Raw genomic sequence first — 19,433 nt, 5'->3', positions numbered from 1 at the left:
TTTTTCCCCATTCTATTTATGTCTTAGTTTTGCCCAAAGGTGTACAACCTCATCACACCTGTACTCTACAACACACAGGTGATATGCACAGGTAAACAGGACAAAGTGCATATTAATATCTACATCTTCCCGTTAGGTCAACAATACAGGATGCATAGAAAACAGTTTATTGTCCAAACAAAACAGTAACAACAATAAACAATAATATTAACAACAATAACAACAAGAACTACAACTGTAACTACTTCATGTAAATAAATAGTTTCAAGAGAAAATAAATAAATCCTGTTGTTTAGGTGACAACACACTCGGTCTGTCTGTGAGTGAGGCTTGAGGGGGTTGGGGACAGAAGGGGATGTAGGGGAGAAGCGGGGGAGTGGAGGAGGGCATCTCTGGTCCTGGAAGTGGTCTTGCCCTCGCCCGGAGTTGGCCTCGAAGTCTCCTACTGCTGTCTATGTCCTTGAGTCTCACATTCCACCATTTGTACAGAGTTTGAGTGATTAATTTTTTGGCAGGAGAACCACCGAGGCAGACGACAGTGAGGCGAAGAGAAACAGTGAAGCTTCGACTCACCCTAAGAACCACTGACAGCTGGCTTAAGTGTCATGTCCAGTTTGTTGGTTTTGATACTGCGTGTACTCTGCATTAATACAAGCTAAGTAACAGCGTGTATAGGCAGTTAATTAGCAGGCTGACGGTAGCTGCGCGTCCTTGTTCAGGTATCCCGCAGTAAAAAGCTAGAATACAGATATCTTAATGCACCACTGGTCTAATATCCTTCAGCTGACCTTCTAGACGCGAGGTCATAGAGGTAGAAGGACCTTGACCAGTGACCATCTTATTTACAAAAGGGTGTCAGAAGGATATACGCACAGGCACCTAAATAACAAACTTAACACTCCCCTGAGCTCAGTGCCGCTGTTATGACACTAAACCTTCGAAAATATTGGAGGATCGCGATTAATTCATGCTATTTAGTATAAAACCCGTGAACTATTTGTGTATATTTCTGGTGATATTCCATTAGCAAAGTTAACATTATTCTTACGCTCAGTGATGCTCTTATGACACTAAACCTTGAAAGTAATGGAAGGTGGCGATTGATCCATGCTAGTTCACGGAAAAGCACACTTGTAACTGTACCTGCGTGCCTGCGTGCCTCTAATGATACTCCACCAGAAGGCAAAACACACAACAATACACTCTCGGATGCACGGGTCTTGCACTAACAGCCTGGGAATGCGCGCCGCTGAAGCCAGACCAAAGCGAGGGCATACCGGGAACTCGTTATAATAATTAACAGCTTCTGCGGGCACGTCACTGAAGCCAGAGAGAGATTGTACCAGGAATTCGTGATTATAATTTACGATGATTGCTTCTGTGCCTCTTGCGTATTGGATCAAAGGGCGGTGTTCATGAAGCATGAAGGCGTGATTGGACCTGATACCTGCCGTGCGGTGTGAGTGGAATGCTTCTAAAGGGAGTCTCGAATCTCATATCCTGCCGTATACTTAAGCTGAGTATTGATCAAAGCTACACAAATACTGTTACCTGCCGCAGCTCACTCATGTTACTTCAGAATTTTACTCTCTGCAATACTTCAGTTAAAAAAATAAATAAATAATTGTTATGCGCCGTAATTTATGTGGGATATGTTAATAAATGAACTACTAGAGTCACGTACCAGCCGCGAATCATGTAAATAAATATTAATAACGGTATTACACCAACTAAACTGCCAAGATTTACGTTAAGAAGTATTAGTATGTGGATCATTAAGACTTAGCATCGCCCTTGAGTCACGCGGGAAGTATAAATCAAATAAATGACTGCAATAAATTAAGGCTTAGCCAGAAAATTACGCGGGGATATGCATAAGAGGATTTCCTGGGATTGGGAGGGAATAGAAAACGGGGATGGGAGAGAACGAAGCCTCTTGAGTGTGAGGGATCGTCTCTCCGTCAGATCAAACCAAGAGTGGGGAACTGGAGAGGGTCTGGCGAGTGGGGTAAGGGGGGTCTTCCTGCAGTGTTCCTGGCGGTGGCGAGAAGGGAAGGAACAGAGGTACTACGTAGGGCGGGTATCCATGAGACGTCTACTTGCGGCGGCTTCCCACAGCCACGTCATTCACAATCTCCAGAGCCCGGGGACCATCGCACCTGTGGGGAAGGGAGGTGTCAGTACAAGTGAGTCCGAATACCTTCCAGATGTGTCATGTAACCTCAATGTTGACCTTAAACTGATCAATAAAGTGACTTCTTTCAGGTTCTCTTATAGTCTTATGTTCTTATGTAATTGAGAAAACGCCAGTCACTGCTTGAATGTTAATATACACTTCCTGTAAGTAATCACAACGTTCTCCACGCCTGTACATGACAAAACACTCCTTGAATAATGTTACCTTACACCTTCAAGTGATTCCAAACACCTTTCACATCTGTACACCACAAAACACTCCTTGAATGTTTCTCTACACTTCCTCCTTTAACACCTGTACACTATAAAACACTCCTTGAATAATGTTACTTTACACCTCCTAAGTCCTCCAACAGGTAATCCCAAACACCTTTCACATCTGTACACCACAAAACCTTCAGTGTTACTCTACAATTGCTACAGGTAATCTTAAACACCTATCACAAATGCACACCACATGACAATCAAATAGTCTTACTCTGCGCTTCTCTAAATGTTACTAATAATTTGTTGCATTACTCTGTGTTACTCTTATCACCGTTATTCTTGTTATTCTGTGTTAGTCCCAGAAATAAACAATTCTTGAGGCTAATTCCGCAATATGAGCCTGGTAATAGTTATAAAAATAGAATAAAGTATGAAGAAAAGCATATGAAAATTTTAGATTACGAATAATATATTGAATACAAATGAAAGCACACACACACACACACACACACACACACACACACACACACACACACACACACACACACACACACACACATAAAGATAAATAGAGATAAACAAATAAATAAATAGTCTAATTTACGCACTATAATTAATGAAACTGGAACATCAAAACTATGCATGACAATCCCATTACTACACACATACACACACACACACACACACCAGGACTCCCAGACTCACCTAGGGAACATGGACTGGCACTGCAGGTCCTCCCAGGCAGTGATGGAGCGCCAGATCTCACCAACAGTGTCCATCTGACGGGCGTCCTTCTCAGTCAGCACCTTCAGGCCCACGCTGCAGGAGAAAGAGGAGAGGAGTTAGTGAGGAGTCAAATAAACAGCGAAGAATGGTAAGGTATGAAAGAATAAAGGAAAGGGGAATGGGATTATGAAAAATGAAAAGAATATACGATACAAATAAGGAAAAAAACAAAAGAGGAATAAGGAATGAACAAAAAAAAAAGGAATTGGTGAAGAGTTCAATGAAACAGCAAATGGTAAGGAATGTTAGAAATAAGAAAAGGAAATGAGATGGCAAAAAATAAAGAAAGAGATAACGATACAAAAAAAAAAAACACTATACTGTAAGATGCAGAAGAAAGGGGGGAGAGAGAGAAAGAGAGAGAGAGAGAGACGGGGATAAAAGAAGAAATAAATTAAAGGAAATGGAAAATCAAATCTAGAGGGAATAAATGACAATACAAATAGATAATATGCAATAAGCTGCAGGAGGGGAGAGGAATAAGTAAGGAGTCATATCAGAAGCAAATATGAATAAGGAAGGAAAGGATGAATGCATGAATTATAAAAGAAGGAGGAGGGGAAAGACACAAAAGGAATAAAGAGCAGTGCAAATAAACAATAAACAATAAATGGATTAAATAAAAGGGAAAACGAAATGTAGGAATGAAAGCAAGGAAAGGAATTAACAGCAAATCATTGACAATAAACAATAACTGGATAAATAGAAGAGAGAATAAAACTTAGGAAGGAAAACAAGGAAGGGAAACTAACAGTAAATCATAAACAATAAATAACTGAATAAATAAAATAATCAAATGTAGGAAAGTGAATGCGGAAACGAAATTAGTAACATAAAAGAAATATAGGAAGAAGAACAAGAGAAAAAAAGCTGCAAATCATACACAATAAATAAATGAATAAATAAAAGAGAGAATCAAATGTAGGAAGAAAAACAAAGAAACGAAATTAATACCAAATCCAAATATATCAATGAACAAAGCGACGAAAAACAAGAGCGACCACAAACATCCTAATCTCCTGAAGTGGGTAGCGGCACGAGCGGCCCTTGATTTCACCCAGCACGCCCTGAAGCCCCTGGAACCCTTTTACGGGAAACCTGAACTGCCTGTACTTGAATACCCCAGGGGGACGCAATAAAATCAATCCGTGTAGGGAGTAACGAGGTGTAAAGACAATGGAAAACAGTCTATATATTCTTGCTGTTTATTCATTTACAAGGGTTATTATTCATGGTAAGTAGTGTTGGCTGGAGTTTGATATATGCTAGGTAAGGTGTAGTGTAAGCTCATCTACACAGAGGTAATGGAAAATTTGCAAGGGATTTATAGCTTGGATCAATATTGGTTAGAGTAGGAAATAAGTTAGGTAAGCGGTATTATAATTCAATCAATACAGAGTAAAGGCAACGGGGAATCTGCTCCGTATATTCTTATTGATTATAAAGGAGGTGAAATTAATGGCCAGAAGCGGCAGAACATAAAAAAAGAACAAGAAAATAAGGGAAGATGCAGGAAGTCACCAGGCCTACAGGTGGCAGTGTCTATTTAACACGTCCTGAGTTTGAGTTAAAGGTATATAAGGGAAGCTGTATCGTAAGTCCATCAAGAATAGACAGAAAGACAACGAAGAAATAGATAGGTATGTTTCATGTAGGGACTGCCACGTGTAGACTGGTGGCTTCTTGCAGCTTCCCTAATTTTCTTGTTCTTATGTTAAAATCTTAAAATTCACACATACACTTACACAAACCAGCAAGTATAAATCATAAGGAAGAGAAATTTATGACTACGCCTTAAGAACACTGGACAACATTCATAGCAGGTGTTTGCAAGTAGCCTCGTGTTCCCCGTTACCAGCAAAAAAGGAGGTAAAATATTCGTAAGACTGAAGGTACTGGAATGTGCACGAGACCTGAGGCACGCTGCAGGAGACAAGGATGAACATTACAAGACGGCGCACCGCTTCAAATGGCTGGCAGGAGAAGGAGATTGAATGTTTTTTGTTCAAGCAGTCGTGCCTTTAATCTGGCAGGACTTCTGGTGTTTTGGGATGTGTTGCAGTGGTGTGTGTTGTGTGTTAGTGAGGATGGGAAGGAATTGTTGCAGTGGTGTGTGTTCTATGTTAGTAAGGATGAGTGGGAAGTGTTGCAGTGGTGTGTGTGTGTGTTAGTAGGATGAAGAGGGTGTTGCAGTAGTGTGGAAAAGTATGGTGTGTGCTAGTAGGGGTGAAAGAAAGGTGTTGAAGTGGTATGGTGTGTGTGTTAGTATGGTGAAAAAAAGAGTGATGTAGGTATGTGTAATGTGTTTGTCGTCGATAAAGTCTCTGTCTATCTATTTATCTATCAATTAATCAATAAACAAATAAAATCAGTCCATCTATCTATTTATGTATTAAAGTATCTATCTATTTTTCTATCTATCTATCCACCCATTCTATCTATCTATCTGTTTATCTATCTACCATCTATCTATCTACTGCTAGGACTGAGGGAGGAAAGGAGAGGAGAGTTCATGTTAAGAGGATTTTGTGCCCGGCAGATGTGGAGTAATTTGGTCTCAATTTTACAGCCCGGCGCCACGCTACTGCTCGTCCACTCTCCATCAGGCTAAAGCGGTGCCGCCACGAACAGGTACTGCCTCGCACAAGTTGCTACCTGGTCCGCTTCTGTAAGATTTCGCTTTTTCTCATTCGTCTTCCTGTCTTCCAATTGTGACTTGAAGGAAGGGAAGGAAAAGGAAAGTCAAATGGAAAGGGAGAAATATGGTGTTTATGGTAGATATGTAAAAGAGGGGAGTTAAAATTAATGGTATGTTGATAAGAATTTGAAAGAAAACTATAAAGAAATATATATATGAAAAGAAGATAAAAGTACCAATAAACATGAAGGAAAATGAGAAGTAAAGAAAACTAGTGAGGATAATAAGAATAACAAAGAAAGAGATAAAAAAATTACCAATAAACATGAGAGAAAGACAAGAAAATAAGACAATAAGAAAATATAATACAGTAACAAAAAAATAAATAACAAAAAAAATAAACAAAAATAGTAAAGGACACGAACGAATACCAAAAGAACCTAACAAATAACAAGAATAACCAACCAAATCACACAATAGCAAAAAATAACAATAAAAACGCGAAAAAAAAACTAAAAAAAATTGAATAGTGTAACCTCTACATATCAATCCTCATGCCGTGTCATATTCCCGTTTTCTGTTGTTTTACTGTTTTTCCTCCGTATCCCAGTAACATTCAAGTTCCGGCCGGCAGCGTAGGGAGCACCTGTCTCTCTCGTCTCACGTAACTTACAGCCCCAAAAAGTGAACAGTTAGAGGCGCGGTTAACGGGGAATAGAGGGAAGCGGTGGTGGTGGTGGTCATGGTGGTGATGGTTGTGGTCATGGTGGTGTTGATGGTTGTGGTTAATGTGCTGGAAGTTAACAAGGGAATAAACAGAATGATTAGGTAGTGAGGTGTTGTAGTGTGTGTGTGTGTGTATGTGTGTGTGTGTGTGTGTGTGTGTGTGTGTGTGTGTGTGTGTGTGTGTGTCAGTCAGAAGACCTGTAATGTTTGCGATTTCAGTGTTAAGTGTATGTACGTATGTCTGGTTCTACTCTCTCTCTCTCTCTCTCTCTCTCTCTCTCTCTCTCTCTCTCTCTCTCTCTCTCTCTCTCTCTCTCTCTCTTAGGTCAAAGGAAGCCCTAGGACAAGCAGGCAGACACTGACAAGTCCAGGTCCTACAGTTATGGCCGCGAGGAGGGGAGGAAGGGGAGGGAAGGAGGAAAGAAAGAGCACGAAGGAAGAAGGGAGGGAGGGACGGAGGGAGGGATAAATGAGCTCACATAGAGAGGAAGAGAGGAACGAAGGAGGTAAGAGAACTGAAGAGAAAACGACGAATTAGAGGAAAAGGAGGAAAATTTGGAATATACGAGATGGAATAGAGAAGAGGAGATGGAATATAGTAGATTAATAATGAAGGAAGGATGATAGAAAATATAAAGAGAAAAGGAAGAAGGCAGAAAAGAGAAGAGAGGAACCATAAAGGATAGAAAAAGCAAAGAATATCAAAGGAGAAAAGGGAGAAGGAAGAAGATAATAAGAGGGTGGACAAACAAAAGACAGTACAAGGTAAAGGGAAACATGAATAGGTAGAAAAATGGAAGATAGTAAATGGAGAAAAAAAAAAAGAAGGGTGGAAGAGAGGACAAAGAGTAGAGGGAGGAACACAGTGCCATCTGGTGGGTTGTGTCAGATGGTTCGGTAAGAGAATTAGGAACGTTTTGGTCACTACAGTTTGGGCGCATAGTGATTCTCTCTCTCTCTCTCTCTCTCTCTCTACCCGTTATGTAAATATTCTGCGCGTTAATGTAATGTAAATGTATGTATGCAGTGTGTCCGTGTGTGCGTTGTGTTTGTTTATCCTAATTTTCCTCGCCATCTGTACTAATTCTCTCTCTCTCTCTCTCTCTCTCTCTCTCTCTCTCTCTCTCTCTCTCTCTCTCTCTCTCACCCAACCCACCTATTCAACCTCTCCCTTCTTCTCTCCCCACCCATCCCCCACGAGTTATCCTCTCCCCCGTAGGGTAAAGAAACCGCTCACTATGACCTTCACCTGAGAGAGAGAGAGAGAGAGAGAGAGAGAGAGAGAGAGAGAGAGAGAGAGAGAGAGAGAGAGAGAGAGAGAGAGAGAGAGAGAGAGAGGAACAGTAACTCTCCCCAAGCGATGGCCAGGGTTGGGTCACTTGGTTCCTGGAGCAGTTAAGGTAAGAAGTGTGATTATGTGCAAGTATTTTTATTGCTACTTTTTTTTTCTTTGTTTCCCCTGTGGCTTGGCTTGAGTCTCCGTTTTTTGTTGATGGTGTGAGAAAAAGTTGGATTTTTATATACGAGTATCTATATTTTTTTCTTTGAGGTGGTGTGTGTGTGTATGTGTGTGTGTTATGTGGTTCGTGTGGTAGTGCTTGTTGTTAGAGTAATGGTGGTGGTGGTGGTAGTAGTAGTAGTAGTAGTAGTAGTAGAAGGAGGAGGAGGAGGAGGAGGAGGAATTGTTGTTGTTGTTATTCTCTCTCTCTCTCTCTCTCTCTCTCTCTCTCTCTCTCTCTCACACACACACACACACACAAAACGACGCAACAAAACGCAAATGACAATGAAATGACCTTGACAGCATTCCCGTGTGATTGGATGAATGCTAATCCCTCGTGGAATGACTGGCCAATGCAATCACTGCCAATTGAGACGAAAAAAGAGAAAAAGACGACCCGCTCATTATTCGCATCAGTGCTTTCGAAATAACACCGAATTATTAGTAGTACTCTCCTCCTCCTCCTCCTCCTCCTCCTCCGACTCTAACGTCAACTTTTTCCGTCACCCAGATCACTACGTCACCTCATCTTCATTTTTTTCCATCACAAATTATTGTTTTTTCCTCTTTTTCCCCCATAGCCAATCACGAGCCCCGGAATTACTCGCAGCCTCCCCTGACTGGCAGATTCTCTAGTGCGTGGGAGTGATCAGTGGGGCGGAAATCCATCACTGGTAATGGTCTGGTGAGGGGAGTTGTAATGGTGAATGTTATTTGTTACCAAGACTCGGGATGGTACAGGAAGACAAGATCGATGGGGAGTTTAATAGACAAGTGATATGTTTTGCTGAGATGGCCAGGAGTGGACGAGCAAGGGACAAAGGAGGATGCTGAGGGAGAGAAAACGGGAAGATAATGTAAGCTGCAAGAAGCCATCAGGCCTACACGAGGCAAGCTCTGTACAAAACACACATATCTGTATCCACCTATCATTCTTATCCATAAAATGACATAACTTTCTTTTAAAGCTCCTTACTGACTCAGCACTGACAGCGTGACTATTAAGAGATTAGTGGAGGAGGTTGGAGGAGGCCCTTGCTCTCCAGTGGACTTATAGAAGCTGGTGATAATGACGAGGAGGAGGAGGAGGAGGAGGAGGAGGAGGAGTTATCTGTGTAAGCTGAAGGACAAGGTATTAAGTGTTTATGTGGAATTTTCTTTTCATTCTTATTTTTCTCGTCTCCAGTTCGATCAAACAATATGGACTGGTTTGCTAATTTACTTTGCAGTTCGATGGTTACGTCTCTTCCAAGCGAATCACCCTCACGAAACACGTAAAAAAAAAAAAAAATGGATCGTAATAACCTAAATAGTGAAGCACCGAATAGAACTTAATTGAACACGTGCACGACACGCTCTGCTTCTACTGCACCGACGTGATCTATGGGAGGAAGGACGGGGAGCCAGACCGGAAGGTAAACGGTAGAAATGACGGGGTTGGAAAGTTGACGGATAGAAAGACGGAAGGAATGAAGTTGAAAAATCTGGCGGAAAGAATGACGAAGCTGTAAAAGTTGACGGAAAGGTTGACGGAAAGAATGACAAAGTTGAAAGAAAACTTGACGGAAAGAATAACGGAAAGAATCACCAAGATGAATAAAAAGTTGACGGAAAATGTGACGGAAAGAATGACAGAGTTGAAAAATTGACGGAAAGGTTGACGGAAGGTTTGACAAGACTGATAACACCGACGGAAAGACCGACGGATTGACTCACATGAAATTTTGAAAAGCTGACGGAAAGCTGACCGACGAACCGACATGATATTCGGAATCTGACGGAAAGACTGATGAAAAAGCTAGCAAGAAAGTAAAAAAAGTCGACGATAAACTTAACATAATATTGCAGGGACGGAAAATTTGAGTACTCCAGTTATTTGTCATTCGTCCATAACGGAATGACGCGCTGCCTTGGTCCCTGCGGTGGTCAATTGGCGGCAGCAGGTGACGGCCAGACGGGCAGGTAGAACAGGCGGTACGGTTAGCCTTACTTCCTGTCGCCTTCTGCCACTCCTGCTGCTCTATATTCCTAACGCTTCCTGTAACACCTTCCCTGAGGACACGCTCTAGGGACGCGAGTTTACGGTGCTTAGGAAACTGGAGTGTTATTGTATTTCTTTACGGTAATATTCTTGCTTATGTTAGCGACGCCCAAAGCAGAGAGAGTTGGACTTCTTATTTAAAGCACTGAAGGTGCTTTTTCTTTTGATTATTCAGTTTTCTATCCATATTTTCTTTATCGTGTCACGGTGTTGGTCATTTGTGTAGTCTAATATGTACCTTATTATTGTGGTCTTCGTTACTTCCAATAACATAGTGTATTATGTTAAAACCAAGGATTCTACTTATACGTCTCTTTATCAAAACTAATACTCAGATGATACTAATGCTGACTTTCAATAAAACTGATAATAGGATAACACTGATGCTAATGTCAATTATAACAATGGCGTGTTTTGTCGGCTGGAGAAGCGTGACAGACTGAATAATAAGCTGGTGAGAAGCTTTTAGTGGCCTCCCTTCCCGCAGCCGCTCACCACCTGCTGCGTGTGTGCGTGCGTGGGGGCGGGTGCGTGCTGTAATTGATCTTCACAACTGACCTTGAGCAAACAGATGTCACGCGGCGAATAAGAAAAAAAAGTTTAGCAAGGTGCGGAAGGAAGAGGAGAGGATAAACAAAACATATGCGGAACTTGGCATTAAAGAGGATTCTCGTCTGCCATATGCCTCACTCACTCCTACGCCGCTATTCTCACTGTTGTCTTTGTATCTTGTTCGTGTTCGTGTCTCGCTAGCTTTGCTTTGATTGCTATACTAAATCTGATGCTACAAAAGATGCTTTTTTTTTTTTTTTATCTTATTATTTTTTTTCTCTCTCTCTCTTTCTCTCATTTTGTCTCTCTCCTTAAGTCAAAAAGAAGTTCCCGTTTTGTTTAATATTTTGGTAACGCCTTGAATTATGTGTCATCAGATTCTTGTACTTTATATAAGGAGGCAAAGAAGAAAAAGAAGCCGAAGACGAAGACGACTCGCCTCGCCTTGGTGCTTTGGAAATTTTTACCCAAAGGAACACTGACGAAGATAAAGAAAGAACAAAAAGCTCCCAATTCGGTAACGTTACGGATTTTACTCTTGATTTTCATTGTTATTGTTGTCCCTCGCGTGTTAGTTCCCGGTCATGTAACACGGAGTTCACGCTGCTCAGGTGTGACAGGTAACTCGGCGAACAAGATCCGGAAGAGTGAGAAAAGCAAACACGAGTGAGCGATTGTGATTTCACGGTCTCATACCAACCTCCTCCTCCTCCTCTTCTTCTTCTTTTTCCTCTTTCTCTTCTTCCTCTTCCTCCTCTTCTCTTCCTTCTTCACTCTTCTGCACCGTCCTATCACTTTACTCTTTACCAAGCAGTTAGAATAATTTCCCAAAACAGTCAAGCAAGGACGAGGAAGTCTTGTTTTGTTAAGCTGTGGAGTCCTATGTGGCTCTCCTCCTCCCCCTCCCCCTCCTCCTCCTCCTCCTCCTCCTCCTCCTCCTCCTCCTCCTCTTCCTCATCCTCGTCTCATCCTCAGCTCGTCTCTCATTACCTTAAATTACAGAGAGACAAGGTAAAAAGTAGCCATTACATCTCCTCCCTCATGAAACAACGGTATATTTTCCGCATCCACCTCACGTGAAGAGAAAAGGAACTAGATAAAATAAAATAGAAATATCTCGAGGGAGAGTCTACTGGGAGAGAAATCTAGAGAAGTGAACCGCCCAGTCATGACTCGCAAATAATGGCACGAGACTTACTGAGCAAACTGGAGGTACGTGAGTCAATTATAAGCTTCCCAGTGGTTCACCTTGCTGGGAGAGTGAAGCGTTTCCAGAGACCAACACACCAGAACTGATTAATAGCATGTTCTCTTCCTTCGCATCGCATCATTACATTATATAATTACTCTCATTAATTTCCCATAAGACTTTATTACAACGACCGGCGCTTCACAGAGATTCGCCCTCGTGAGAAAGTAAGTGGTTTTCAAAGAGTAAACCGTGATAAACCACACGATTTTGTTCCTCAACGCTTCACCGCATTACTTGATTACACGCTCTAATAAGCTTTCCGTAGGTATTCTTTCACTAATACAATCAATACGTCCCAACTGTTCACCTTCATGAGAAAGTGAAGAGTTTAAAAGAGCAAAACATGAAAATTTTATGAATGATTTTACGCTTTTCTCTCTTAATGCCTCACTTTACTTCATGACTACACACAATTGTTTCTCATTATTATTAACACACCTTCATGAGAGAGTAAAGAGTTTTCGAGGTGCAAGACGCAGAAAACTATACAAGATTTCTTTTCTTGATCCCTTACATTATATAATCACATACTCTTCTCAACACACCGCAAGCACATTCGTAATACAGCAACCAGCATCCGCGCATTATAGAATCACACACCCTCATTAGTTTACCGCAAGAACATTCTCAATAAAACGACCAACAATCTCACATTATCAAATCACATAATCTAATAGTTTGCTTCATGAACATTCCTAGTAAAACAATGAATACTCCCCACTCATTCACCTTTACGAGAGAAACAAGAGTCAGTGAAGAACAACACATTATAAAACACACGAATTCCTTCATTAATACCTCAAAACACACAAGTCCTTCCTTAATAACTCAAAAACATATCACATAATTCTAATCCTATTAATCTTCCCACGCGAACATTATCAAGAAGACCACTAATGACGACGGTGGGTTACCTTCACCACCACCACCTCCACCATCACCACCAGCAGACACTAACGGGGGATTGTTCAGCTCCGTTGGTGGACCGCTGCTCTCCCCCTCGAGGTCTGGCGGCTTGAGTATGTAGGGCGGGAGAGGGGGAAAGGAGGGGGAAGGCACGGGCCGAAAGAAGGGAGAGGGGAGGGAGAGAGGCACTGAGGGAGAAAGAGGGAGAGAGAGCGGGGGAGAATAATAGAGTTCACTGGAAGGGCAGGAAAGGAGAGGAGGTTAAAACGTAGAAAAGAAGGAAAGAAAGGAGAGAACAGAATGACAAAGTAAAGGATGTTAAGTTAATAAAATACAAAGAAAATTCAGGGAGAAACTGAGAACAGGAAACAAAACCGGAAAATCAGGGGTTTTGAAATACGAAAAAAAGAGAAAATAAATTAAAAAGGAACGGACATTAAAAGAATAAGCGTAACAAAACAAAACTCAGAAAGAAACCAAGATCAGAAAAAAAGTACACAAAGAAAACGTGACGAAGGAAATATCAAAAAAAAAAAAAAACATCACAAAACAGCTGAAAAGACAAATAGATCCTGATGAATAAAAAAAAACTACCAAGAGCTTAACTTATTTCCTGTTGTGTGTTGGAAATAAGTGTTATTGATGAAATAGGAATGACTGAGACCGTTCTAAACTTACGGATAAAAATATGAGAATGAGAATCGTGAGTGGACAGAAGGAAGAGGCGAAGGTAAGTACAGAGTGGGAGATAATTGCGAAACGGGAGGTCCAGAGAGAGAGAGAGAGAGAGAGAGAGAGAGAGAGAGAGAGAGAGAGAGGACGATGCTAACGGTCAGGTGTGAGGCGGGGCAAATGTATATAACATGTCCTCAGGGTGATGACTTGTACCTTACACCTACCCTACACTACCCTTATATTCACCCTACCATGACCGACACACCCCACGAGAGAGAGAGAGAGAGAGAGAGAACCAAGCGGGATTCGAACACTTGTAGTTTATGTTATTACACCAAAAGTTTACCACGAAGCTACCGCCTTTCCCACTCCCTCCAGACTCACACGCAATAAATTCGAGACAGAAGCCACCAATAATAACGCAATTTGATCAAGTGGAGTTATGATTGGCTGGCAGACGAATTAGTGACGGCTTATTAGTGCCTGGGAAAATGTGATGTGTGTGTGTGTATGTGTGTGTGTGTGTGTGTGTGTGTGTGTGTGTGTGTGTGTGTGTGTGTATGAAGTGGGTGAGATTAGAGGAAGGCGTGAGGAAGGAAACGCAACCTTGTCGCACTTTTACAGGCTGGTTAAAATGGAAAACGAGAGAGAGAGAGAGAGAGAGAGAGAGAGAGAGAGAGAGAGAGAGAGAGAGAGAGAGAGAGAGAGAGAACACATCCATTTTCTCTTCCTTTTCTCTCTCCTTTTTATTCGCTCTTTCCTCGCAGCATCACGAACCAAACTCAGGCTCCTCGTCACACCATCACTCTGTCAACACGTAAGGCAACGCTCAGTCAACGCCAGCGGTTAGCACGCCCTCGGCCCCTGCGCGGTGAAGGGCGGCACGTGAGAGTGACAATACCAGGTGCACGTTTGATAGACTGGCACGTGATTAGGGTGTTTGCAAGCACTGCCCTGTGTTTGGGCTACGTGTGTGTGTGTGTGTGTGTGTGTGTGTGTGTGTGTGTGTGTGTGTGTGTGTGTGTGTGTGTGTGTGTGTGTGTGTGTGTGTGTGTGTGGGTGGGTGGGTGGGTGGATGGGTGGGTGTGATGACCCAACAGAAAGGCTTTTTGCATGACTACTGATTCACCTTTTGATCTTGGCCGCCGTGCCGTCCATGCCCGCCTTCCTGGAATCCGCGTTGAGGTCTTTACAAAAGAGCAGCATCATGCAGTCCAACGCGTACGCCTTCTGCAGGTACACGCGGCCGAACCTGAAGAGCACCTTAATGGCGAACTCCATGAACTCCACTCTCTGGTTGTTAGTGAACACCCCCAGCGGGTCCCACATACGTCCCGTCACCTCGCCGTCCACCGCCCCGGTGCTAGTGGCGTTCTCCTTTTCCTCCTCCTCTATCTCCACATCCGGCATTGACTTCAGCAGGTCCTCCGCCATGGCGATTGCTCGGGCCGCGTCAGGGTGCCCTCTGTTCGTTTCCTGAGTGACTTGGTGGTTGACAGTGGCTGTCATAAAGTTCTTGGTCATCAATCTGTCCTTTTTCAGCCTTAAACGCTCCAGTCTTTGCTCCAGCAGTGCGAGATCCTCTGGCGACAGCGTCCCCACCTGCTCGATGAGAAATTCCCAGAAGTCCAGGAATGTCCAGGTGATTAGCGACATCTCGAAGGGATTGAGGGACTGCAGCTTGCTGGTGTCCAGGAGCATGAGGCGCTCGTTCCTGTTGGGCCTGTCGTCATACATGTCCGGCAGCACGTCGGCACTGGTGGTGTTCGGATTTTGGAAGACTCGGTTGTAGTCCTCGAGCAGCTGCACCTCGTTCATCATATACTCATCCCGCGAGGCGTCGTAGCCGCTGCTGCCATCCTTCGGGAAGTTGAGCAGCGTGGACGCCAGCCTCTTGGAGTACTCATACATGTCGTACAACGGCCCCAGGAAGGGCCGGTGGTTCGGGGGGGCCGATGGCCCCGGCCGCGGACTGGGTGCCGCTGACGGCCGGGGTCCGGGGTCCACCCAAAGCTGACGGTTGGGTTGGTGCATGACAGGAGGTCGCTCTGCGTCAGGCCTCACAGGATGTGGCTGACCGCCACGCATGTTGGGCTCCAGCCTGGGTGATGGGCGGCGGGGGCCTGGCGCCTCGTGGCGAGGACCTGGACGAACCATGTGAGGATGAGACTGGTGTCCTGCAGCCATGGTGTCATGCGGGTGAGGTCGTTGTCCAGAGCCTGGCGTGTCGTGAGGGTGAAGTCGTCCAGGGCCTGACATGTCGTGAGGGTGAGGTCGTTGTCCAGAGCCTTGCGTGTCGTGAGGGTGAAGTCGTCCAGGGCCTGACATGTCGTGAGGGTGAGGTCGTTGTCCAGAGCCTGACGTGTCGTGAGGGTGAAGTCGTCCAGGGCCTGGCATGTCGTGAGGGTGAGGTCGTTGTCCAGGGCCTGGAGGTCGATACCCTCCCGCGTGGGGTTGGCTTCTCGCGGGCGGCGCGCCCCGCTCCGGCGAGTGCGTGGCCTCCTCGGGCACCGGGCCGCGGTCGTCATGTTCGGCGGGCGCCGACCCGTCGTAGCCGTACATGTCCCAGAAATACTGAAAGGCGGGGTCGTGGGGCCGCCGGGCGTTTCTGAATGGCTGTTCTCCGTATCCAACCACCGGGGGGCCAATGTAACCCTGCGTGACGCCCTCCGCCGTCAGGCCCTTCCTCTGGCTATAGCGTGTGTCATTCCTCGTAGGAGGCGGAGCAGTGGACGTGGGCGGTGGCCTGCTTCTGTCGTGTTTATTGTAGTGGTGTAACATGTCCTCCAGGTAGCTGCCGGGAATCCTCGGTCTGTGCTTGAAGTGTCCTTCTGCCGCCTCACGCAGACCCACCAGGTCTGCTACTGAGTCGAGGTTCGCTGGCATCGATACCCCGGGAGGAAGAGTCACTCCCGGGGGCAGCGTGAGGCCGGCGGGCATCTGACTCGCTCCGCTGAGCAGATAATGGTGCAGGTCAGGGTAGTGAGGGCCGTCTGGACGCGTGAAGCTTTCTGGTTGTGCCACGCTGGGGGTGGAAGGCACCTCAGGGGCGTGAGGCAGCTCGGGGGTGGGGGTGAGGAAGGGCTCATAACCAGGGTACTGGTCACGGTGGTGCTGCTCACCGTGAGTCTGCTCACCACCGTGCTGCTCGGGGTGCTGTTCACGGTGCTGCTCACGGTGGTGCTGCTCACGGTGGTACTGTTCGCGGTGGTAGTGCCGCTCTCCCGGGTGCTGCTCAGCCGGGCGTTGCTCATGATGGTGCAGTTCATGATGATGCTGCCCACTTGGGGGCCTGGGAGCCTCTGAGGTGTGATGAGACTCGTTAGGCTTGGAAGCTTGTCCCCGGCGAGTGGCTCGGTAGCGGGGTCGGGTGGGACGCCTTGGGATGGGAGAGGTGGCAGGCGGAGGGGGCGCTCTGGTGGCCAGGGAGGGTGGGTAGGGGAAAGGCAGGCCCATGTCCAGCAGCACGGGGTCAATGTCTCTGGGAATGTTGTCTGGCAGACCGCCCTGTAGAGGATAGCGGGGCCCGTCCCCCGGTTGACGATGTATACCGATCCATGGGTTGGTATTGACCTCGTATCCCGCCGGGGCGCCCGTGTACTCCTGTACTGGGATGGGCGAGGGAACTGTGACGGGCCGCCTCTCTGAGTACTCCACAAAGCTGTCCTCGACAGGGAACGCGCTTGTGCCTGCAGGGGGCGAGGCGACCTCGACGGGAGATAGGATTTCTCGAGGCAGACTCGGCACGCCAAAGGCTGGCTTAGGCCTCGGAGAGCTGGGGATGGTGGTCGTCTGATTTCTACGGGGATTCACGCCCTGAAAGTGACCCACAGTCTCGCTGACATCGTCAGCATCGACAGGCGAGTTCTGGCTGGCAGGCGATTCTTCACTGACAGGCAGGACAGCACTGGCCGAGGAGTCGCTGCTGGCAGCGTCTTGAATGACGCGGGTGTTGGAAACTCTAGCAGGGAAGGAAGCCTCCTGCAGCGTGGCACTCGGGGCATTGAAGTCTATAGTGAAGGGAGTGGAGGACTCCTGGTGGCCGGCGGCGGCGCTGGCCGTGGCTCGCGTGGCATTGGCGGGCAAGGATAAAGCCTTGTCTTCTGCGTACGCACTGACCAGCATCCACACGCCCAGGCCCACGATGGCAACGAGGAGGAGAATGACAGCAGTGACGACGGACACGAGCACCTTGACACCCCTCACGCGGTACAGTGTTCCTCGGTACACCACGTTCACCTTCATGCCGCTGGTTTCACTGCTGCTCGAGTCAGAGTCACTCTTATCGCTCTTTTCAATCATGGTTGCGTCCTTTACTTCACAACACCCTACAGTCACAGCGCCTCGTCCTCAGGCACGCTTCCCCAGCCGTGCCCTCATGGCCAAACTAAACAGCTGGGATGAACCTGTTAAAACCCAAGTGGCCTCCGCCGAGCTCACTCACTTGTCTCAGGGGTATTGGGTGCACCTGCCAAGCAATCACAACTAATTAATCCACGTCGCCTGCTGTCTTGTGTCACCGTCAGGAGAGTCGTCAGTACCAGTAGAGAGTAGAGAGACAGCGTTCTTCCTCCGTCAGTGTCTCGTCAGCAGGTTGGCAGTACGTACAAAATATCACAACGATTAGTACTGCACCGTAAATGCCACTTGAGTAATCTTGTCAGTGCGTGAAGTTGCGTCTTAAGTAATAAAGTAACTAATGACTTGGTAGAATGGTAGAAGTATCACAGTCGTTGCAGTAATGCCCATCAACAACCCGGTATAACTTAGTCCACTACATCTGCGGGGTTCACACGTCCTGTCCTTTAGTCTTATAAACCGTCCTTGACAAAAAACGTCTCTTTAGCTTTGTTCACGTGGTAAGTCGTGTTAGTCATGCCACGAGCGCAGAGGTGCGACATCCTTCCTCCATGATGTCTGACGCGCGACTGAGAGCTGGTACTAAAAAGTCGTGCCGCAGCGCAAAGTTAGACTGGTGGCATCCTAGCGGCGGTCGCGGGAAGTAGAGGCAGGTGGAGGGAGCATGAGGCCGCAAGGCGATGAGAGATTGGTGCGAGGTGTGCGTGGTTATGGCAACGTGACTGATGGAAGCTACTGCATGGGAACAAGTGCATACATGGACAGTTAGGTACCGATGTTGCGGAGCGAGTGTTACCTCAAGTTCTCTGGTGCATGACAGTTACCCAATGACTGAAAAATAAATATAGCTGTAAATCACTCTATTGACCTACTTATGGGAGAAAACACTGAAACGACAGAGGAAAGATAAACACAATGAGAAGATGAATATTAGGAAACGCTTAACAAAAACAAAACACAGTAACTATATAACTACTACTACTACTACTGCTACTACTACTACTATCACTACTACTACTACTGCTGCTGTTGCTGCTACAACAACAACAGCAACAACAACAACAACTACTACTACTACTAGTACTACTACTACTAGTACTACTACCACTACTACTACGACTATTACTACTACTTCTACTGCTGCTGTTGTTGTTGTTGTTGCTGCTGCTGCTGCTGCTGCTGCTGCTGCTGCTGCTGCTGCTGCTGCTGCTGCTGCTGCTGCTGCTACTGCTACTACTTCAACAACTACTACTACTACTACTACTACTACTACAACCCCTATCACAGCGCCACAACCACTACACCACCGCCAACAACACACACACAAAAAAGACAAAGCAACAAACGTGACTAAACCCACAAATACAAGATAACATAAAAGAAAACAATATTGATAATAATGATCATAAAAAAGAAAAAAAAAAAACACTAGCAAAAACACCACTCGCAAAAAGTCAATCAGTACAGTACACGGAACCAGGTCACATCCAACCAGTGTTCCGGACGAGCGGCGCCATCACCACATCACATTAGCAAGGCGGGGAGGCGCGTCGGGCGTGTGAGGCGTGCGGGGCGCGGCAAGGCGAGGCGCTAC

General features: G+C 45.7%; 1 protein-coding gene across 1 annotated transcript; it reads right to left on the bottom strand.

The window, feature by feature from the left end:
- Positions 1 to 153: 153 nt before the first annotated feature.
- Positions 154 to 18,754, bottom strand: LOC135090596 (arginine-glutamic acid dipeptide repeats protein-like). Its single transcript, XM_063987487.1, has 3 exons — positions 14,610 to 18,754; positions 3,109 to 3,222; positions 154 to 2,159 (listed from the first exon to the last, which is right to left on the bottom strand). The coding sequence occupies exons 1-3, from the start codon at positions 17,780 to 17,782 to the stop codon at positions 2,096 to 2,098; spliced, it is 3,351 nt and encodes a 1,116-aa protein (XP_063843557.1). The 5' UTR covers positions 17,783 to 18,754; the 3' UTR covers positions 154 to 2,095.
- Between the last annotated feature and the right edge of the window lie 679 nt (positions 18,755 to 19,433).

Source organism: Scylla paramamosain, chromosome 35 (genome assembly GCF_035594125.1).
Source record: "Scylla paramamosain isolate STU-SP2022 chromosome 35, ASM3559412v1, whole genome shotgun sequence".
Taxonomy (NCBI): Eukaryota; Metazoa; Arthropoda; class Malacostraca; order Decapoda; family Portunidae; genus Scylla; species Scylla paramamosain.
The sequence above is the reverse complement of the archived record's forward strand: the minus strand, read 5'-3'. Positions and strand labels throughout refer to the sequence as shown.